The sequence below is a fragment of the Mustela lutreola genome, chromosome 12, assembly GCF_030435805.1.
Source record: "Mustela lutreola isolate mMusLut2 chromosome 12, mMusLut2.pri, whole genome shotgun sequence".
Lineage (NCBI taxonomy): Eukaryota > Metazoa > Chordata > Mammalia > Carnivora > Mustelidae > Mustela > Mustela lutreola.
This window is the reverse complement of record NC_081301.1, coordinates 20,806,470-20,829,947: the sequence shown is the minus strand read 5'-3', so window position 1 is coordinate 20,829,947 and position 23,478 is coordinate 20,806,470. Positions and strand designations below refer to the sequence as shown.

Below are 23,478 nucleotides of genomic sequence, written 5' to 3'. Positions count from 1 at the left end.
CGACTGAGCCACCCAGGTGCCCCTGCAGAAAGTTTTAGGGGAGGAAGCATAAATATTGTGAAAATATGCAGAAGTTCCTGATACTAACAAGTAAGTAAAACACTGAGGTTTCTTATAAGGTCATTATTTGTTCTGTTGTAGGAGGCTAGCAGGATGTACAGTTTTTATCACAGGTGCAAGTCGTGGCATTGGCAAAGCTATTGCATTGAAAGCAGCAAAGGATGGAGCAAACATTGTCATTGCTGCGAAGACCACCCATACAAACCCCAAACTTCCAGGCACAATCTTCACTGCTGCTGAAGAGAGTGAGTGAATGGGACGATGCCATTTCTTGAAATGTTCTGTGGTTTCAGTAGGGAAATTTGCTGGAGAGTTTATAGCTATTTGAAAGCTACTCTAAATAATTTTATCTGGTTATAGAAATATTTTGTCACCGGGGGGCAAGGATTTAGGAACTCTGTCTTTCCCAGCACTTTTGTATGATATGAGAGACTCCCTTTACAAATCATGTCTCTTAAGAGCAGTGGTTCTTGGATCTGTGCAGAGAATAGGGGAGTGGAAATGAAAGGTGGTTGGTGTGAACACTTGGAAAAAGTTCTCCATGTTTTTTATTCTCTGTGCTATTTGAAATTCATTATCTTAATACTTTAAGTTCACAAGTAATTATCAAGTGCTTCTAGTCAAGGCATTGCGCTGGGCACGATATCAGGAGGGAGGGCTTAAAATTCAACTTTGGTGGCTATTGCTAGTTTTGTTAGTCATGTTAATAGCATTGTGGTTATGTTAGGGGAGCACATATCAGGTATTTATGAATGAGACGATGCCCGAGATTTGTTTTAAAATATACTCCAGCTGAAAACAGGATCGGGAGTAAAAAAATTAAACAACTGGCAGAGAATTAACAGTCATTGAAGATAGGTGATAAGATTCATGGTAGTTAAATATACCGTTCTTTATAATTTTGTCTTTTTCTTGAATTTTTTCATAATAAAGGTTTTTAAAATTACCTTCCTTTTTTCTTTTTTTCTTTTTTCCTTTCTTTCGTTTTTTAAAAAAAGATTTTATTTATTTATTTGACAGGGAGAGATCACAAGTAGGCAGAGAGGCAGTCAGAGAGAGAGAGGAGGAAGCAAGCTCCTGTGGAGCAGAGAGCCTGATGCGGGGCTCGGTCCCAGGTCCCTGGGATCATGACCTGAGCCGAAGGCAGAGGCTTAACCCACTGAGCCACCCAGGCGCCCCCTTTTTTCTTTTTAATAGAGTTTTTTAAATTACTTTTTTTTTTTTTAAAGATTATTTATTTATTTTAGAGAGCACACACATGTGCTCAAGAGTGGTGGCATGGAGAGAATCCTCAAGCAGACTCCCTGATGAGTACAGAGGCCAAGCAGAGCTTAGTCCCATGACCCATGAGATCATGACCCAAGCTGAAACCAAGAGCTGGATGCTCAACCAACTGAGCCACCCAGGCACGCCCCCCACTTTTTGTTTTTTCATATAGTTGGTCTCTCTAGTCGGAGGCTGGATATGGGTTTGTCTGTCCTACAGTAGGGTAGCGTCACTAGCAGTTATAAGAACAGTTATTTATATTGATTTTCTGAAAATGGGGTACTTCTTTTGGTTCACAGCAGAATGAAAAGGTTAGTATTTGTTTTTTTTTTTTTTTTTTTTTTAAGATTTTATTTATTTATTTGACAGAGAGAGATCACAAGTAGATGGAGAGGCAGGCAGGCAGAGAGAGAGGGGGAAGCAGGCTTCCCGCTGAGCAGAGAGCCCGATGCGGGACTCGATCCCAGGACCCCAAGATCATGACCCGAGCCGAAGGCAGCGGCTTAACCCACTGAGCCACCCAGGCGCCCCAAAAGGTTAGTATTTGAATGTCTCAATGCTTTTTTGTTTGTCCTTTGTAGTTGAAGCAGCTGGAGGAAAGGCCTTGCCATGTGCTGTTGATGTGAGAGATGAAGAGCAGATCAGTGATGCGGTGAAGAAAGCAGTGGAGCGATTTGGAGGTAGTACCTTAATTCTGAAATAATTATTGACTGTTATAACTATAAATTTAAAAATTTTTTTTAACTTTCCTAAGTCTTTGGAGTATAACCAGATATGAGTATTCACTTATGTAGAAATGCAGCTTAAAACCAGGTGATGACTTTTGTATTGTTAAAAGTTATTTTGAATAAACATCCACCATTTATTCTCAAGTTAGGCCCTTGACAGTAACATACATCTAACCAACTAGTTTCCCAGATCTCATCCTCTTGCCTCTCCTCAATTAACGTGGTCATCAATTTGATGACTTTTGATATTTATTGGATTAAGTATAGATAACTTACTGCCATTTAAGATGTTTCACATTCTGATCTCAAAAGACTTTTTTTGGTTCCATCTTTTTTCTATGCCTGTATGTAAATACTTTATTCTTCCTCAAATAGTTTACTTCCATATCCTTGCCTTGAGGTTTTTGCCTCTTAACTTTTTCTCTTTCCCATTCTGAGACTTCTCCAGTGCCTACCTGTCCATCTCCATTCCTACCTGAATGCTCCCTTCTCTGTCTGTGAAATCCCACCTTTCTGTGGTTATATCTTATCTCCTTCATGAAGCCAATTTCCTCACCATGCCAACTAGTCAGAAGTGTATTTTTCTTTTTCTGAATTCCTAAAATATTCCTTTGATCCTTATCTTGCACTACTTTATTTTTTTTAAGATTTTTTTTTTTTAAACTTGACACAGAGAGAGGGAACACAAGCAGGAGGAGGGGGAGAGGGAGAAGCAGGCTTCCCACATAGCAGGGAGGCCGATATGGGTCTCGATCTGAGGAGCCTGGAATCATGACCTGAGCCGAAGGCAGACACTTAACAACTGAGCCACCCTGGTCCCCCTGCTTTATTTTTTTAAAAGATTTATTTTAATTTAGAAAGAGAGAGAGAGATCTGGGGTGTGGGGAATAGAGGGAGAGGGAGAGAATATCAAGTACACTCCCCACCAGGCATGGAGCCTGACACCGAGTTCAGTCTCACAACCCTGAGATCATGACCTGAGCCTAAATCAAGAGTAGGACACCTAACCAGCTGAGCCCCTCAGGCGCCTCTGTTGTACTGCTTTAGATCTTAGTATTTTTTTTCCTCATTTAGTTCATAAACTTCTAGAAGGCAGGTGTTGGGAGTGAGCTAAAGCTTTGATGGTATTATACCAAGGCACCTGGCCAAGTCCAAATCCTGCCCAAACTGTTACCACTCTTCCCTGCTCCCCCTATAATATTCCAGAGACTGTATATATGTATGTGTGAAAGATATTGACCAATGGGAAAAAATATCTTATTGTCAGCATGACTTGTGTTTATAACTTTCACCGCAGAGTACTACTTTATAAAGGGCCGGAGCACAGAGTTTAGTTTTCAGTTAAGAGGATATGTTTTCCATACCTTTGAGGGGAAACAAAATATCTCCCAGTATGTTTTAATACTTTGTTTTAAGATTTTTATTTATTAGAGAGAAAGAGAGAAAGTGTGTGCTCGCATGGGCGCACAGAGGAGGGGCAGAGGAAGAGGGAGAGAAACCTAAGCTGACTCCGCGCTGAGTGCACAGACCAACCCAGTCTCAATCTCACAACCCTGATACCAAAGTGAGCCAAAACCAACAGTCGGATGCTCAGAGGACATCGCCACCCAGGCCCTGCCCCTATTTTGCTACTTATTATTGAGAAGGTCAGCTGAAACACACTTTCTTTTTTTTTTTTTTTTTTTAAAGATTTTATTTATTTATTTGACAGAGAGAAATCACAGGTAAGCAGAGAGGCAGGCAGAGAGAGGAGGAAGCAGGCTTCTCCTGGAGCAGAGAGCCCGATGCGGGGCTCGATCCCAGGACCCTGGGATCATGACCTGAGCCGAAAGCAGAGGCTTTAACCCACTGAGCCACCCAGGCGCCCCAAACACACTTTCTTTTTGATAAATTTACAGATTTGCAGTGGAGTTATCTCTGCTCTGAAGTCTTGTCTAAGATTTTCTTTCCTCCTCCTTAGTATCCACTTTGATGTATTTAAAAATTTTTGCTTTCCTTTTACCCATCAGTTTCTGCTTTCCTGGCATAACAATGCACAATGAAGAGGGAATTCTGTTCAGCCACTCAGCTGCCCCTCTCATATAACTATTAAGGATGCCACATTTACAAGAAATGATTCATAAGCTGCTCCTTTTTTTTTTTCCCCCTCTGTACTCTTTTTCCATGAAGATGCGAAGCCTTGATTTTTTTGTTTGTTTGGTTTTAGTTGCATGCTGTGGTTGCTACCATTGTGACCTTCTGTTTGGGGATTCTCTGGGGCTTTGAATTCTGCCTTTTGGGAAGACTTTACTTTTTCCCGATATTTCTCTCTGCTGGAGAATTGTCTTTAACAAAATCCTGAACAGTTGATAATGCTTTCAAACTTGTGCCTACAGGGTGCTCCCTGTCACCCTGCCTTCCCTCACCTTCAAAGTTTTCCAGGCCTTGAGTAAATTATGCTCTTTTTTTTTTTTTTTAAGATTTTTATTTATTTATTTGACAGAGATTACAAGTAGGCAGAGAGGCAGTCAGAGAGAGGAGGAAGCAGGCTCCCCGCTGAGCAGAGAGCCCGATGTGGGGCTTGATCCCGGGACCCTGGGACCATGATCTGAGCCGAAGGCAGAGGCTTTAACCCACTGAGCCACCCAGGCGCCACAAATTATGCTCTTTTATAAACCATAGAATCATTCTTTTCTGCAACCTTTCTTTTCCCCCTGAAGCATGCATATATATATATATATATATATATATATATATATATATATACACGCACACGCACACATATATATGTGTATATATATAAAAAATTATATATATACATACGTGCGTGTGTATATATATATATATAATTTTTTTTTTGCTTGTGCATTACTTTTCACTATTGTTCCCTGATCCATTTTAATTTGGGCCATCTGAGTGTAGAAATTCTGACCTACCTCTTTATTAAAACTATTTTTTCCTTTATCACTGGCAAGTCAAACATAGTTTACCATGTCAGTATATCCCCATTTCTCATCTACTCTCTTTGCTTTTGAGCCCAGATGTTTGCTCTGCTAACATCTTTGTCACTTATTACCACATAGTGAGAGAGATGAAGTCAATAAAGTCTGAATTTGCTTAAGGAATCTATTGATTGGGTCAACCCTTACTAGCTTCATCTCTCTGAAGAGGGTAGTTCTACACAGGGTGGTGTATATACCCATCAGGTCAGCCTCTCACTCAGACCTCTCCTCAATTCGCTTTGCTCCCACCTGGCTTCCTTAGTGAGAATCATCTTTCTTGCCTCCCAGGCCCTAGCAGAGTGCCTTTGTACTGTAGCCACTCACTGATTATCTTTCAGTGGTAGGCTGAGCAGCTCATAGCTTTGTGGATTGACAAGTGTGTCCTGATTTAAATATGCTCTTCATATGGGGCGCCTGGGTGGCTCAGTGAGTTAAAGCCTCTGCCTTCGGCTCAGGTCATGATCCCAGGGTCCTGAGATGGAGCCCCACGTCAGGCTCTCTGCCTCATGGGGAGCCTGCTTCTTCCTCTCTCTCTGCCTGCCTCTCTACCTACTTGTGATCTCTTGTCTGTCAAATAAATAAATAAAATCTTTTAAAAAATGTTCTTTTCATTGATCATTGCTATTTGTGAAGATAACCATCATTATGTTCAATCTAGGAGGTTGCTAGTCACAGAATCTAGAACTTGCCTCAGATATGTGGATGACTTGCTTGAGTTGAGATTTGTTATAATGGAGTTATAAGATGTAATGTTGTTGAGTCCAAAGTTAGTCCTAAGGACACATTTTAAGAAAACATTACCAGGGCGCCTGGGTGGCTCAATCGTTAAGTGTCTGCCTTCAGCTCAGGTCATGGTCCCAAGGTCCAGGGATTGAGTCCTCCATAGGGCTCCCTGCTCAGCAGGAGACCTGCTTCTCCCTCTACCACTCCCCCTGCTTGTGTTCCCTCTCTCGCTATGTCTCTCTCTGTCAAATAAATAAATAAAATCTTTTAAATAAATAAATAAAACCTTAAAAAAAAAAGAAAAAAGAAAAAACATTAGCAACACAGAGTTTATACAGAAGAATATGGAAATTGAGGAATGACTATGGGATCAAGATTTTATAATACCGTGTATGAAAAAAGGGTGCTTAGGACCAAAATACATTATCCACACATTGTGAGAGCGGGGCTTGGTAAGGAGGACAACAGGAAATGTTTATTGCAACAGTCTAAGCCCACAATAGAAGTTGTGATATTTCTATTTAACTGAATATTAAGTGCCCTTTAAAAAGAAGTGTGAATCATGGAGAAACAGAGAAGTGTTTTAAGATACTTTCATATTTTACTATTTTCATTTAACATTATTTAACTAAACTTGTAACTAAAACTTGTAATTAAACTCCTAAACAAGATTCTGTTACATAATGAGGGGCCGACAGAATATGCATAAATAATCATTATTCTAGATTAATTTTGTGTATGAATTACTAAAACAAACTTGATATGCTTTGATGATTTGCCTAGAATTGAAAATTCACTCTAGGTGTTTTCTCTTTTCCTAGTTCCCAAGACCAGGAAGGACCTCTTTTATTAAAGTAAGGGAGACTAGTGAGCTTGGATTTGGGGAGGGCCTTGGAAAGATGCTAGAGAGAAGGGAAAACTTTAGGAAGTTAACCTAAAGTTCTTGGAGATAAGGAGAGAAGACCAGGAGATAAGAGAACAAATTAGGAATAGAAGCTACAAACCACTGAGGACTAAGCCTCTTTGTGGTTTCAGGTGGAGCTCTGGAGATTGGCTTTCTCCATTGTGCCAATGAAAATAATTTGGGTGTTTCGCCACAGCCATCAAATCTTGCTTGCATTGGTATATTGTCAGTCATATTATCTAAAAGAAGTATTTGTGAACCAACTTAGTGTTCAACTATATAGAATGAATGTTTTAATTTCTTTTTGTTATAAAGTTAAAATTCCATTAATGGGAAGTTGGTTATTTGAAAACAGGAATTGATGTTTTGGTGAACAATGCCAGTGCTATTAGTTTGACCAGCACATTGGAAACACCTACAAAGAGAGTGGATTTGATGATGAATGTCAACACCAGAGGCACCTTTCTGACGTAAGTTACAGTGGTTGGGGAGAATCTTGCAATGTGTTTTCAGAGAACTTGTTGTGAACAGACTTGAACCAGATTAGCAATACAGTTTAAAACCTAGTCACTTGTTTTAAAGGCTTTAAAGTGCTCCAAGTCAGTAAATGGTATTTTAAATAGTTTTATTCAGAGCTCCTTTCTCTGTGAATCTAATAAAGTCTGAAGTATAGCTCAAACGTTTTCAAACATTTGCATGAATGCATGCCAACTCTTCTGAGTATTCAAATCAGCAGTAGTCTTTGCTTTCTCTGAAAAACACTGGTTATAGTTATGTAAATCATAGGAAGCTCATTATGAACCACATTTTTTCTATTTTTATTAAGTTTTTAATTTTAATTCCAGTATAGTTAACATGATTGTTATATTAGTTTAATTGTCTATGAATCCCATTTTTTAAAAAGATTTTATTTATTTATTTGACAGAGAGAGAGAGAGAGATCACAAGTAGGCAGATTGGCAGGCAGAGAGAGAGGGGGAAAGCAGGCTCCCTGCCAAGCAGAGAACCTGATGTGGGACTCGATCCCAGGACACTGAGATCATGACCTGAGCTGAAGGCAGAGGCTTAACCCACTGAGCCACCCAGGTGCCCCTATGAATCACATTTTAATATAACAGAGAGTAAAGGCTATTTTGGGGAATATCAGGGTGAATACAGGATACAGAATGAAACCAGATGTAGTTGTGATCTGTTCTGAATCGGTCAAACAATCCACTCTTGTTTGTCCACTTTTTATTTGTTGACTCTCAGGTTCTATCATTTTTTCATGTGGACTTAAGGAAAGATCAGTATAGAACTTGTTTGTCCGCGCATGTATCTTACATGTACCTGCCGTACAGTTATACATAAAATGGGTTAGGACTGATTAAGACCTTGGGCTTTGGAGTTAGATTCAAGTATGTGCTATCTCGTGACTTTTTTTCAAGAAACTTAACTTCTTGCAGATTCTTTTTCCTCCTTTGTGAAATGGGGACAATGAAGTATGTCACAGGATTGGTTGTGAGGGTTAAATGTAAAATTTGTTGTTAATCTGGGACTTTCCTCTTAGAGATATATTTTGTTGGGTCTGCAAAACTGGGCCCTGACAGAGTAAAACAATTTGTTTTTATTAGCACCTTTATTAGCTCAGAATTTTATTAGCTGTGCATATGAAAAAGATCAGATTTACACAAAATTCCAGATTTCTAGCTTTTCTTGAAGCATTGGAAAATCTGGCCACAGCATCCCCACATAGCAACAGTTAGGCACATAGCAGAGTGGCTGAGTATGGACTGGCTCATTAGAGACATTAGCTTTAGCCTTTTGTTACATTGCAGTGTGACTCCTAGATACCTGAAACTGAGGACAGGCTAAAAAGTTACCATTTTTATCTCGTTTGCTTGCCCTGCTATTTTTCTTAAAGAGGGAAGTAAAATATTTCTCATACCCATGTGTCTTGTCTGAAGTGGGAAGATGAGACATACGCCAAGAGTGCCATATGTTCAAGTAAAATGAGTGAGAGCTTACTTCTTTGTAGACGTGGGGCATATTTCTATAAATTCAGTATGTAAAGTCTATCTCTATTGAATGGAAATCACTGTGAATCCAACCATAGTAAGAACTATGGCAAACATACAGAAAAGATTGTGGTGAAAGACTTATATAGAAAAAGAACTAACACTTCAATAGGATTTGTGTTTATTTTCAAATAAAACCAGCCGCGCTGCTCTGTGATGCAGTCGTGTGTTACATGAAGAAATTATCTGGGCCTCAAAACCTTTTACAGATGGTAACTTCGTGAAAGAATTTTGATTAAATACAAACATTCAAAAATATAAACCTAAGCAGGAATACTGTTGCTCAGCATGTTGAATTAAGGCTTAAAAGGACATGATTTGTGAGAAATTAAATCATTCATGACGGTTTCAATTGTAGATGATGAAGCCACGGATATAAACATTCTACTGACCAAGTTTTATTTACCTAAGGTATCAGGAGAATTTTGACATGATTTAAAAAAAAAAAAAAAAAACTTTTAGACTGGTCCCATGACACGAGCATGGAAATGACTTGTTAAGCACTGAGAGACATCTTAGGAAGTTTAATATAGATTTGTCAAAATCGTAGTAACCATAATTGTAGACAGTGCTGTTGCGATGCTCAGTGTTAACTTTAAGCTGTCATGAATGGTCAGTGTTAGCTTTAAACTTTAAACACTAATGTAGAAATGGTTCACGGAGATGCAGAAAATAATTTTGGTCATCGTATTGTTCATTGGGAATTGCTCTTGCTTTAAAAAGTTAAAAATGGACTGTGTTACAAATTTAAGAACTAAACACACTTCCATGGTTTGAACCACAGTTAACTGCTTTACTAATGTTGACTAGAAACGTGATCCTCTGGTATGTAACAAGGTTATGTGGCTGTGTTGTATTGTTGAAGAGATTTTGTTTGTTTGTTTTTTTAAAAGATTTTATTTATTTGAGAGAGTGAGTGAGTGTGTGTGTATGTGTGTATGAGAGAGAGAGAGAGAGGGAGAGAGAGAACATGAGTAGGGGGAGAGGGAGAAGCGGACTCCCCACTGATCAGGGAGCCTGAAGTGGGGCCTGAGCTGAAGGCAGACACTTAAGCGAGTAACCCATCCAGGTGCCCCAAGATTTTGGTTTTAATTTAAAAGAAATCAGCTGTTTTTTGCTACCCCTGAGAGAATTCTCAACTCAATTTCCATACAAAGATTGGATCAAAGACTTAGCTTTATCAGTCAACATTATGACTAACTAAACACAAATGTCTGATTCTCATTGCTCATTCCTTGTGAAATTACATCTTTGGAAAACCCATTTGGCAAGGACAGCCTGGCCCCTTTCCTATACCACGATCATTCTCCAAAAATGGCTTAAACTGCATTCCTGCAGTTACAGATTTGAAGGTTCAGTTCAAAACAAAGCAAAAAAACCCCTGATTTTCAAACTGAGAAAATGACTTACTTTGTTCAGGTACATTTCTCAATGAATACTACGTGTATAGTTGGAGAACTACTGATGGAACATATGAGCCATAGGGCACTAATGTACTCAAAACTAAATATGAGTACATTGGAATAGCAGATCTACAAATGTCCCAGGAAGAGATACTCTAAAATAAGAAGACTTTTTAATTTTTTTTTTATTTTTTTTATTTATTTTTTTTAAAGATTTTATTTATTTATTTGACAGAGATCACAAGTAGGCAGAGAGGCAGGCAGAGAGAGAGAGAGAGAGAGGGAAGCAGGCTTCCCGCGGAGCAGGGAGCCCGATGCGGGGCTTGATCCCAGGACCCTGAGATCATGACCCGAGCCGAAGGCAGCAGCCCAAACCACTGAGCCACCCAGGCGCCCCAGAAGCCTTTTTTAAAGTAAAGATTCTATTCATTGTTAAAAGTTCCTGCATTTCGGGACAGCTGTTACTTTATCTTGTTTTATTTATTTTATTTTTAAAAGTAGGTTCCATGCTGAATGTAGGACTTCATCTCACGACCCTGAGATCAAGAGTCGCATGCTCTACTGACCGAGCCAGCTAGGTGCCCCTGGAACAGCTATTTTTTAAATAATACTAAATATTTTTCCCAGTTAAAGGGTATTGCAATGCCAAATGAAAAGACCTGATGTTGCTCTTTGGATCAAGGACAAGGTGTCAGGCTTTTGGCCCTCTGTGAAAGTTACAAGTTATGAAAGTGAAAATTGATAATGAAACATTTCCATTTTAATTTTTATTTTGTTTTTTATTTAGTGACACTCATTTATTCATGGAAGGAAAGCGTAGATTATTTTCTCAGGCAAGCCTGGGAGAGAGTGGGGGCAAGGACCAAAGAGCTGACCTGTTTGGAGGTTTCAGCGAGGATCTAGAGCTCTTTCCTGATCCCTGGCACCCAGAGCCCTGTGGCAGAGATGAGATAGAAGACAAACCCTTAATTTGCATTTTTAAGTTTTAAATATATAATCTCCAGTGTTATAGGTGTTTGTATCATGTTAAATGCTTATAGAAATTGAATAATAAAGTTCAGGTGCATTTCTGAACAGTTAATTTTTTTCCCCTACACCCAGCTCACTTTATTCATTTACTTAAATGCCTATTGAGCTTGTGAGCCTAATTAAGTAAAATAATTCATGGAAGGGTAATAAGTACAGTGCCTAGCATGCAGTAAGTTTTCAGTAAACTTAACTATTTTATTAAGCTTTAGTTATTAGTATCTAAGTGTGGTGCTAATTGTCTTTAATACATAAGATTGAGCATGTTGCTCGTAAAAATGCAACTGATTTAGGATTAGTAATGTTAAGGTCCAGTTAGGCAAAGTGCAGATGGAAAGGTTTTGTCTAAAAGATCAAAGGAGAAGCTCATGTTTATAATGTAATTGAAATGAGCTCTTTCCTTGGATATAAAATGTAGTCATGATCTTATTGCCTGGAATAGATTTGGTTTTTCCTGTGGAGATTTTAGCTTCATTGGTTTAATGAATATCAGCTGTAATAGTGTTTTCCCCTCCCCAGCTCACTCCCATGAAAGTGAAGCACTTTTGGAAAGGAAAAACAGTATGTATAAAACCTTTTAGTGATACTGATTGTATTTGGTTTCTAGACCTGAAAAGACATTGCAAATGGTAATAAGTATGTTGTACATTAGTTAATAAAAAAAAAACACAAACAAGAATCAACTAGTTCAAAGTCCTAGAAATTACTGAATGTGAAATAAAACTAAAAGCTATATAATTTTAAGCTACACAGTGTTACAGCTTAATAACACAGTGTAGCTTAATCATTAATAAATTAAAAATGTTGAATCTAAGTTTAAAAAAAATAAATTACCTACCATTTTGAATAGTTTTTTAAAAAATATAAAAACTAAATATTCATCTCAAAGGTATACTGCATTGCATATTAGTGCAAACTAAATTTGGGAATGTATTGGGAGTTGTGTTACTAAATTAGAGTTCCAGCTTAGAAGGAATACCACAGGGCGCCTGGGTGGCTCGGTGGGTTAGGCCACTGCCTTTGGCTCAGGTCATGATCTCAGGGTCCTGGGATCAAGTCCCGCATCGGGCTCTCTGCTCGGCGGGGAGCCTGCTTCCCTCTCTCTCTGCCTGCCTCTCTGTCTGCTTGTGATCTCTCTCTGTCAAATGAATGAATAAAATCTTAAAAAAAAAAAAAAAGAAGGAATACCACATCTACTAAGATGAAATAAATCAGTATACATTATACGAATAATAGCAGTTGTTTATTTCATGTTTAATATGTACTGTTCTAAGTATTTAATATTTATCATCTCATTTTAATCCCTTGGTCAGTCCTAGATGGTAGCAGATATTACCAACACTTAAACAAATGGGAAAACTGAGAATTAGAATATATTTTGCCTGAGATCACTTGATGAAGGGGAAGAAGAAAGATTTGAACCCCACTCTGTCTGACCCGAGCACCTTGTTCTTTACCATAGTACTGCCCGTGCTGGCTGGCAAGGACATTAGCTTGCTGAAAACCATGCACGCGCCGCACGCGCATGTGTGTGTGTGTGTTGGTGGGAGGAGAATTGGAAGGATGTAGTTGAGGACAGCTTCAGTTGGAGTTAAGGCTAATGTGCCAAGGATTTTATTATTTTCACCAAGCAGATAATTTTTTAGGCTATCAAGTAAAGTTTCAAAAAAGTGAAAATTACTGCTTTTCCTACCTTCATTTTAGGAAAGTAAATGCAAACAAACAAAAGCAGCCTACAGATTGCTGACTAGGTTTAGTTGCTCTGTAGAAGTACTTTAAAATACAATCTTAGGGATGCCTGGGTGGCTCAGTTGGTTAAGCATCCAACTCTTGATTTTGGCTCAGGTCATGATCTCAGGCTTGGGAGACTGAGCGCCTGCATCAGGCTCCCTGCTCAGCCGGGAGTCTGCTTGAAATTCTTTCTCTCCCTCTCCCCCTCTGCTCTTGTGCATGTTCTCTCAAATAAATGAAATCTTTAAAAATAAATATAATAATTTTGAGAAGTGGGGAGGTTGTTAGAAATCTATTAACTTGATGTGTTTTCTTTTGCTTTCAGATCTAAAGCTTGTATTCCTTACTTGAAAAAGAGTAAAATTGCTCATATCCTCAATCTCAGCCCACCGCTGAACCTAAATCCCATGTGGTTCAAACAGCACTGTGGTAGGTGGTATGTTGAGAGGCTGTTTTGTTTTGTTAACTTGTTTTGCATTAAATCAGTGTTTCTATGATGTAATCACAATTTTTACATAGCCTTCAACATTAACTTTTCTATGTAGAATCAAAAGTACTTTCAAAACTAGATTCTTAAACTTTAACCTGTAATTTAAACCACTGAAGTATAATTTACATTCAATAAAATGCAGAGATCTCAATGGTTCTGTTTAAAGAGTTATGACAAATGTATACACCTGTATAACCAATACCCAAATCCAGATACAGATTTCCATCATTCCAGAAAGCTCCCTCACATCTCAGTGGGTGTGTTTTATCATATATAACTTATTCTTCAATAAAGTTGTTGGAAACTATGAAGTACTTTTCCTTTCACAGCAAACAAATAATTTGAGGTGAGTATGCATTAAATTACAAGATTTATGTAGAGGTGCCTCCTTTAAAATAGTTACATCAGATACTTCTTCTTTGTACATATAATTCACTAAAATTTAGACAGGTAATTAGAAAGCCACAGGGCAAAGCTGAAAGAAGTTCTGTTTTAATTGACTAGATTAAACAAATCTGCAACTTTTTGTTCTTGTTTTACTAGCAGTGTAGCCATAGAAAGTGGTTATTTATACTCACAGAGTTGTTTCTTAATTAAGCGCTTTTCTTTGTGGTTTCTTTCAGCTTATACCATTGCTAAGTATGGTATGTCTATGTGTGTGCTTGGAATGGCAGAAGAATTTAAGGGTGAAATTGCAGTGAATGCATTATGGCCGAAAACAGGTATGTATTTAAAAAAAAAAAATCCAGATTGGAGTCTCATTTATTGTCCTTGACACTTTGAGATACATCTTGGGCAGGTAGATTGAGGTGGGAAACAAACTTTTTTTTCTTTTTTCTTTTTTGAGAGAAAGGGAGAGTTAGCACGCTAGAGGCATGAGTGTGGGGTAGGGGCGGTTGCGGGGCAGATGGAGAGGGAGAGAGAGAGAATTGGGGCTTGATCTCATGACCCTGAGATCATGACCTGACCCCAAATCAAGAATCATACACTCAACCAGCTGCACCACCCAGGCACTCCTGAACTCTGTTTTTAAAACTTAGAGGTTGGGGGAGGGCGAAATATGGAAGTAATTGAATTCTGAAGGGCTTAAACAAGCATGGGAAGATTGGGGAAAGGAAAGTATTCTAGTAAGTCTCATGTTGGGGCAGCCACAATACTAGATGGTAGTTTTTTAAAAAATTATATTTTCCCTTTGGTGCTAGGGTATAGAAGTGCTTCTGGATTTTAAAGTTATAAACAGCTACCTGCCTTTTTTATTTTTTAATTCCGGTATAGTTAACATTCATTGCTATGTTAATTTCAAGTGTACAATACAGTGACTAAACAATTCTCTGCGTTACTCAGTGCTCATCAGGATAAGTGTACACTTAATGCCTCTCACCTATGCCTCCAACTACTTCCCCTTTAGTAACTGTTAGTTTCTTCTCTATATTTAAGAGTCTGCTTCTTGGGTGCCTGGTTGGCTCAGTCTGTTAAGCATCTGCCTTTGTCTTGGGTTGTGATATCTGGGTCCTGGGATGGAAATCAGCAGGGAGTCTGCTTCTGCCTCCCCCTCTCCCTGTCCCTCTGCCACTACTCCTGCTTGTGCTCTCACTCATTCTCTGTCAAAGAAGAGTCTGTTTCTTGGTTTGTCTCTTTTTTTTCTTCTGTTCATTTGTTTTGTTTCTTAAATTCCACATATGAGTGAGATCATATGCTGTTTGTCTTTCTCTGACTTTATTTTGCTTAGCATTATACTCTCCAGCTCTATCCATGTGTCTCAAATACTTTCTCCGCAGTTGGTTTATTCAAATCAGGATATAAAAAAGTTTCACACATTATATTTGTGTGATATGTTTTTCACTTATAGTCATTAACACTTTTAATTTTTTTTTCCTTGCCGCTGATTTCTTGAAAAACCAGGTCATTTATAGAGTTTCCAACATTCTGGATGTTTCTCCCCATTGTGTCTTTTAACATGTTTCTTTATTGTCTAAAGGACCTTTATATTGTTTATTTCTATTGTTCTTTCTGGAATTATTTTGTTTATTCCTTTATTGCTCGACAAATACCTGTTGGACAGTTATTATGTGAAGACATTGTGCAGGGCACTGTGGATACTTCTTTAGCCTTTTCAGCTAATGGATGATGAGAGGTTGGTAAGAGTTGGTCATGAAAACACATTTAATCCAGCATTTTTGCAAAGTATTATAGCTCTGGGGTACTCTTGAACTGAATTGCTAGAGACAACAACGTAAAACTAACCCAGAGTTCTAGCTTAGGGACATTTGAGGGTTATCTTATCTTTGATCACCTCTGTCTGCTGGGTGAAGGGATTTTACCACTCCCAGCAGAAGTGAAAGGGCCAAGGACCCGAAGGTATTGATGCCAGGGGAAGGGGGCGGACAGGGAGGCTGTGGGTGAGAATGTATGGAACATGGGGGCATATTGTTAATGTAACTTTCAGGAGAATTTAGCCGTTGCAGCCACCTTTGTAGTTACTATTTTTCTTCTAAGGGCTCCAAGGATCAGTTTTTTAAAATTCCTTTCGAATGCTATTTGACCGAGATTCCTTTCTTCCCCGGCCCACTGTGGGATCTGAACCATGTTTTACTGCTTCTTCATTTTCCATCATGTTTCTGTAGCAGACACAGTTCCTTTAAGATTTTCTAGAGAATGATATTCTTTGCAGTGGGGCAAAAGGTGAAAGTGAAAAAGTGCTTCTGTAGTGCTTTTCAAACGGCATGTCAAGATTCATTGGTGAGTCATGAAATCAATTTTGTGGATTGTGAAATTGAGTTAGAAGGTAGCAGTCAGAATTTTGTTGTTTTATTTCTAGTGGAATAAGGTAGAAAATATTAGGGGGCATTGCAGATTGTCAATATTGTTTCATATATAAAGGAATAGATTTGTATTTGTGAGTGTGTATATAGGTAGGTATTATGTATTCTTAGTCATGTCAATAAAAAGTGTTACTGATTATGGATCACAGTTAAAAACTTTAAAAGCTCACAGTTTACTGTGTCTTCTCTTCTTCAGCTTTCTTTCCTTCTCATCCGTTCTCAACCTCCTCCGTCAACCTCCTCCTCTCCCACTTCAGTCGTTGCTGCTGTTGGTAGATAGTGAAAGGAAGTTAGTCTGAAAGGGAGCTCTTCCAGATAGCAAAGTCCTAACATAGTATTTTCCCTTTTTTGTACCTCTATTATGTTACTTGTCATTTTCTATTCATTCATCTTCCAAACATTTTTATATGCCCAAGCACAGTTCTCTGTACTATTTATTCATTGTGCATACACAGGTAATTTATTATGTGTCTAACCTGTGTACAGGGGATTAAGGGTACTAAGGTGAAGGGGATGCAGATCTTACCCTTCGAGTTTACTCTTTATTTATTAATTAAAAGATTTTATTTATTTATTTGACAGAGATCACAAGTAGTAGGCAGAGAGGCAGGCAGAGAGGGGTGGGCAACCAAGCTGCCTGCTGAGCAGAGAGCCCTAGGTAGGGCTTAATCCCAGAACCCTGGGATCATGACCTGAGCTGAAGGCAGAGGCTTTCACCCACTGAGCCACCCAGGCGCCCCTCGAGTTTACTCTTTAGAGGGGTTATCATCATCTGCATTTTGTCCTTCCCTCACCTCTGCTCCCCTAACCTTTAAGTCTTTGGTTCCTTGGGTAACAAAGTTAGAAAAAGCCTAGTCTGACTCTAAGAATTGTAGATTTTATTCATAAAATAGATAATTATTGGATACCTATTATGTGCCAAGCTGTGCTCTAGTAGTTTAAGATACATCAGAACAAAACAGACAAGAAGCTCTGTCCTTCTGGAACTTACAGTTTAATTGGGAGAGATACAATAGACAGTTAACATAAGGAATAGTAAAGTCTCTAGAAGGTGATAATGCTATAGAAAAAAATAGAACAAAGTAAGGGGGATTGGGAGTTTAGTAGATTATAATTTTGTTTTTTAAGGTTTGAGAGAACACACAGCAAGCAGCAGGGAGGAGCAGAGGGAGAGGGAGAGAGAGAATCTTTTTTTATTTTTAAAGATTGATTGATTGACAGACAGAGGGAGGGGACAGGTAGAGGGAGAAGGAGAGTAGGCTCCCTGCTGAGCAGAGAGCCTGATGTGGGGCTGGATCCCAGAACCCTGGAATGATGACCTGAGCTGAAGGTATTCCCTGAATGGATTGAGCCACCCAAGAACACTGGAGAGAGAGAATCTTAAGCCACCCAGGCGCCCCTCCTGCTGAGCATGGAACTTGATCTCATGACCCTGATATCATGACCTGAGCTGAAATCCGGAGTCCTTGCTTAACCAACTGAGCCACCCAGTCACCCCTAGATTGCAATTTTGTTTTTTTTTTATTATTTTTTAATTTTTTAAAAGATTTTATTTATTTATTTGGCAGACAGAGATCACAAATAGGCAGAGAGGCAGGCAGAGAGAGAGGAAGGGGAAGCAGTCTCCCTGATGAGCAGAGAGCCCAATGCGGGGCTCGATCCCAGGACCCCGAGCCAAAGGCAGAGGCCTTAACCCACTGAGCCACCCAGGTGCCCCTAGATTGCAATTTTAAATAGAGTAGAAAGGTTTGGCCTTTTTGAGAAGATGAATTTTTAAAAAATATTTTATTTATTTTATTTGACAGAGAGAGATCACACGTAGGCAGAGAGGCAGACAGAGAGAGAGGAGGAAGCAGGCTTCCTGCAGAGCAGAGAGCCCGATTCGGAGCTCGAACCCAGGACCCTGGGATCATGACCTGAGGCGAAGGCAGAGACTTTAACCCACCGAGCCACCCTGGTGCCCCGAGAAGATGACTTTTGAGCATAGACTTGAAGGGGGTGCTGGAGTTACCCTTGGTGCTGTGTTAGTCATAGGGAATCTGAGGGAAGCATTGAAGGCTGAGGAAATGGCCAAGGGAAAGAGGTGAGCATGCTTGGCATGATCAAAGAGCAGGGAGAAGACCAATGTGGCTGGACTTAGGGGAGAAGAGTAGGAAATGAGATGATGCCCATAAGGAAATGGGGAGCAGATGTTGTAGGTTCTTGCCAAAACTTGGGTTTTTATTCAGAATGAAATGGGGAGCTTTTGCAGGGTTTTGTTTTCATTTTGTTTTAAATATTTTATTTATTTAGAAAGTGTGCACACCTATGCAGGAGTGGGTAGGGGCAGAAGTAGAGGGAAGAGAGAATCTCAAGAAAATTCCATGCACAGCACGGAGCTGATATGGGGCTGGATCTCACAATCCTGAGATCAATACCTGAGCCAAAATTAAGAATTGGATACTTAGGTGCGCCTAGGAGGCTCAGTTGTTAAGCATCTGCCTTCCGCTGGGGTCACTGGGATGGAGTCCTGCATCTGGCTCCCTGCTCAGTGGGAAGCCTGCTTCTCCCTCTCCCATTCCCCCTGCTTGTGTTCCCTCTCTCACTATGTCTCTGTCTGTCAAATAAATTTAAAAATCTTAAAAGAAATAAAGAATTGAGTACCTAACCAACGGAGTTATCCAGGCACCCCTTTGACAAGGTTTTCAGCAGTGGAGGGACATGATGGTACTTTATTTAAAGGATCTGCCTGGATGCTCTTAAGAATAGGTTATTCGGCGGGGGGGGGGGGGGGGGGGGGGAAGGGGGGGAGGCGGGCGTCAGGGACGGGTCCCTGACTGACTCAGTAGAGCACAAGACTCTCTTAATTTAATTTCAGGTGCTTTGAGTTCAAGACCCATCTTAGATGTGGAGCCTACTTTAAAAAAAAAGATTTGGGATGCCTGGGTGGCTCAGTGGATTAAAGCCTCTGCCTTCGGCTCAGGTCATGATCTCAGGGTCCTGGGATCGAGCCCCACATCAGGCTCTCTGATCAGCAAGGAGCCTGCTTCCCCCTTTCTCTCTGCCTGCCTCTCTGCCTACTTATGATCTCTCTCTCTCTGTCAAATAAATAAATGAAATCTTAAAAAAAGATTTGTGGGGTTTTTTTTTAAACCCTTTTGTCGGGGTCTGACTTTCAGTAGAACCCAGCAGGGAGCTGCTCTGCCATGTTTGAAACTCCCTGATCCCAGAAATCAGGTAGTCTAGGAACTGTTGAGCACCAGGTTCCCTAGGAACGTGTGGGTGAGGGGGCGGACTCTTTTTGGCCACACCCGTTTCCCCCAGGAGGAGAGACTCTCTGCACTGGACCTTGGTCCCCACTGGGTTGGGGAGGAAGGGGCCAGTATAAATTCTTGAGGGTCAAAGGGAGAAACAGGAAATTGATGAGGTTGGAGACTGTTGCAGTTACCTAGACAGTACATCTTGGTAGCTGTGTCCGGAGTGATAGCAGTAAAAGCAGTGGAGAGTGGCCAGATTCTGCCATATTTTGAAGGTGGAACCAATAAATAGGGAAAGCTGCAGAGGGGGCAGGCTAGGGAGCAGGGTTAGGAATTCATTTGGGGGCATTGTGTTTGTGCATCCAAGTAGATATGGTCAGTAGACAGTTGTATTTGCAAGTGTGGGTGTCAGGAGGGAGGTCCAGGCTGGAGATAGAAATTTGTGGGTTATTAACACGTAAATGGTATATAGGAAGAGAAAGGACCATTGGCCATTATGACATTCAGAGATTGGGAAGAAGAAGAAATACTAATTGGGAGAAGAAGCAGAACTATATAGCAGAGTAAGGTAGGAAGAAAATTGGAGTATGCTATCCTGAAAGCCACTTGAAGAACATGTTTCAGGGAAGAAGGGGAGTGATTCATTGTGTCACATGTTGCTGGTAGTTCTTATGAAATGGGGACCCTGGATTTAGTAGTCTCTACATCTCCTTCATGTTACTTACAACATTTGTAATTGAACTATTGATTTTACAACTTGATTAATGTCTTTCTTGCTGGAATGAAAGTTTCTTAAAGGTAGAGATAGTATCTGCTTTGTTAATTTTATTGTAGTCCTTGTAGACATTCAGTAAATATTTGATGAATTAATGAATGCACAGTATGATTACCTTCTGCGTAGCTCCAGAATAAACATTCTGAACAGAACATTGCATGACCATGAAGGGGGAGGAACCACCAGGATTGACGAGAGAAGTCGGTTCACTTCCATCATCTTTGCTGTAGCTTTGAGATGTTCATTTTAGAAGTTTTACTAGACATCTTGGAACCATTGGTATTATTTGGAGCTTAGACTTGATGGCACAGTAAACTGAATTTAACAGTCCTGTTCCTTGTAATACATGACATGATGAATTATGTACAGGATACTTTTGAAAGAGATCAGGAGGACTGTGTAGTTCTGGTTAGAGGTCAGGAAAGGAGGCTTTCTAATAAAAATTAACAATTCCAGTAGGATCTCAAGGGGATTTGGGAATTAGCAAGAAGAAGAATTGGACAAGGCATTCCTGGCAGAGGGAACAACAAAGACTATGGTATAGGAAAAAGTACCGTGTGTTTGGTGGAACTCTCAAGGAATTTAATAATGATAATATATGATAAATTATGGGCTTTTTATTTCCTACTGAACTTGAAGAATTGGGTGGAATGTTGGGTAGGTGTGAAGTTGTGGGGATGACTAAGCCCTAGATCTTGACTGCCAAGTTTAGGAGCTTGAATTTTAACTGGTATTCAGTACAGAGCCCCTTCAGAATTTTAGAAGCAGGAGAGCAGAGGGAAAATAGGAACAGTGGAGTGATAGGGTTGCTGATGAGGTTTAAGAAGTTTAATTGGGCATCTGAATGTAGGATGACTTGTGAGATCATGGAAAGAGAGGCAGGAGCACTTGTTAGGATACTGCATTATTCATGACTAAGGCAAAATGGATTTTAGAGTGTGCTCAGGCTCCTGACTGTTTGTGAGGCTTCTATTTAAAAAAACATGTTTTTTCATCCTAGACTGTATAGAGCAGTTCTTCATTCTTGCTGGAGCCAGAAGTAATCTCCCACCTGACAGGTGCTAAGGAGGTGAGACAGGCTTTCTTTCCAGAGGAGGAGTCAAAGGCAATGCTGATGTCTTAAGTCTGATATGTACTCTGTATGTTTATGTGAAAGGACATCTGTGTTTTTGTTTTTGTTTTTAAGATTTTACTTATTTGAGAAGAGAGAGAGAGCATGGGGAGGGGGCAGAGGAGGAGGGAGAAATAGACTCCCCACTGAGCAGGGAGCCTGGCATAGGGGGGCTCCAGCCCAGGATTCTGAGATCATGACCTGAGCTGAAGGCAGATGCTTAACCAACTAAGCCACCCCTCTTAGGTTGATTTTAAGGCTCTTCTTACTATGTGTTTTGTGCAGCCTGCAATCAGGAGAATCAGTTGGAAGCTATTAGATAATTCTCCATTTTTTCCTTATGAATGCTTAAGTTTTAGGGTCACCTTTAGGATTCTTGTGATCCAAGGCAAATCAGTTTTCGTTAAAATTTTTGCTTCAGAAATCAGTGAGTTTTCATTTGATGTATCCTATTGTGAACCTGCTTATTTTTTTTAAAGGTTTTATTTATTTATTTGACAGAGAGAGAGAGAGAGACAGAGATCACAAGCAGGCAGAAAGGCAGGCAGAGGCAGAGAGAGAAGCAGGCTCCCCGCTGAGCAAGGAGCCCGATGCAGGGCTCGATCCCAGGACCCTGATCATGACCTGAGCTGAAGGCAGCGGCTTAACCCACTGAGCCACCCAGGTGCCCCAAACCTGCTTCTTTTGTTGTCAGTTTTATACCCTATTAGGGTAGCCTATGACATTGCAAAACTGTTGTTGAAAATAACTCTGACTTAGTTCCTGCTTTTGAGCATCTTTGCCTTCTTTGTATCTTTGGTAGAAAGATCAATGAAGTAAAGATAGGTTGTTTGGGGAAATCGCTCTTTGTTCTTAGGTTGTATGTATGTGTCTATACATAAGAACACACACAGCACATGTACACATCCATGACATATTCTTAATTTGGAGTTTCTAAAAATTCTTTTACCGTTCATATCATATAGTCTATATGAGACTAAAGTGTGTGCATACACGTATAGTTTTAAGATGCACTGTATTGGGGCGCCTGGGTGGCTCAGTGGGTTAGGCCACTGCCTTCGGCTCGGGTCATGATCTCAGGGTCCTGGGATCGAGCCCCGCATCGGGCTCTCTGCTCCGCGGGGAGCCTGCTTCCCTCTCTCTCTCTCTCTCTGTCTGCCTCTCTGCCTACTTGTGATCTCTCTCTGTCAAATAAATAAATAAAATCTTTAAAAAAAAAAAAAAGATGCACTGTATTGAAATTTTTTTTAAAGCTTATTTTGAGTAATCTCTATACCCAGCGTGGGGCTCAAACTCATGACCTGGAGATCAAGAGTCGCATGCCTTCCTGACTGAGCCATCCAGGCATCCCTATAATGAAATATTTTTAGAAAAATTCTATAGTTGGGGTGCCTGGGTGGCTCAGTCGGTTAAGTGTCTGGCTTAGGGTCCTAATGGTCCTGAGATCAGGCCCTGTGTTGGGCTCTGCACTGGGCATGGAGCTTGCTTCACATTCTCTCTGTCCCTCTCCCTTGGCCCCTCCCCCTCACCTCTTGCATGCAGGCATTCTCTCAAAAAGTAAAAGAAAAATTCTATAGTTTATGGGAGTGAGATAACTGAACTCTAAGAATGTTGGTTACCAAAGTATGATCCTTTAGTTTCATTAAGATCCTGGCTCTGAAGTCAAGCTGTGTTTGAATGCTAGCTCCTGTAACCTTGGACAAGTTATTTAACCCCTTTGTGCATTGAGTGTTCTCTTCTATAAAATGGAATAATAACAGTACCTACCTCATAGAATTCATTCAGATAGCTTATGTAGCGTATGTAGCAGCATGCCCAGCATAGGACACACTTGATAAATATTAGCTGCCCTTTTAAATTTAATTTAATTTATTTTTTTCAAGTTTTATTTCTTTATTTGACAGATAGAGATCACAAATAAGCAGAGAGGCAGGCAGAGAGAAGAGAGAGAGGAGGAGGAAACAGGCTCCCCGCTGAGCAGAGAGCCCGATGCGGGGCTCAATCCCAGGACCCTGGGATCATGACCTGAGCCGAAGGCAGAGGCTTAACCCACTGAGCCACCCAGATGCCCCTTATTTATTTATTTTCTTAAAAACAAGATTCTATTTATTTATTTGAGAGAGAGCCAGCATGAGAGGGGGAAGGTCAGAGGGAGAAACAGACCC

The 23,478-nt window shown here is 40.1% G+C and overlaps 1 protein-coding gene across 2 annotated transcripts in view; it reads left to right on the top strand.

Annotated features, from left to right (window-relative positions):
* HSDL2 (hydroxysteroid dehydrogenase like 2) overlaps positions 1–23,478 on the top strand; it is a 59,348-nt gene that overhangs the window by 9,453 nt on the left and 26,417 nt on the right. For both annotated transcript variants that reach the window (XM_059142311.1, XM_059142312.1), the window contains exons 2-6: positions 142–305; positions 1,908–2,006; positions 7,018–7,132; positions 13,205–13,308; positions 13,993–14,091. In XM_059142311.1, the coding sequence (XP_058998294.1) occupies positions 142–305; positions 1,908–2,006; positions 7,018–7,132; positions 13,205–13,308; positions 13,993–14,091 (581 nt within the window). The remainder of the gene's footprint in view (positions 1–141; positions 306–1,907; positions 2,007–7,017; positions 7,133–13,204; positions 13,309–13,992; positions 14,092–23,478) is intronic.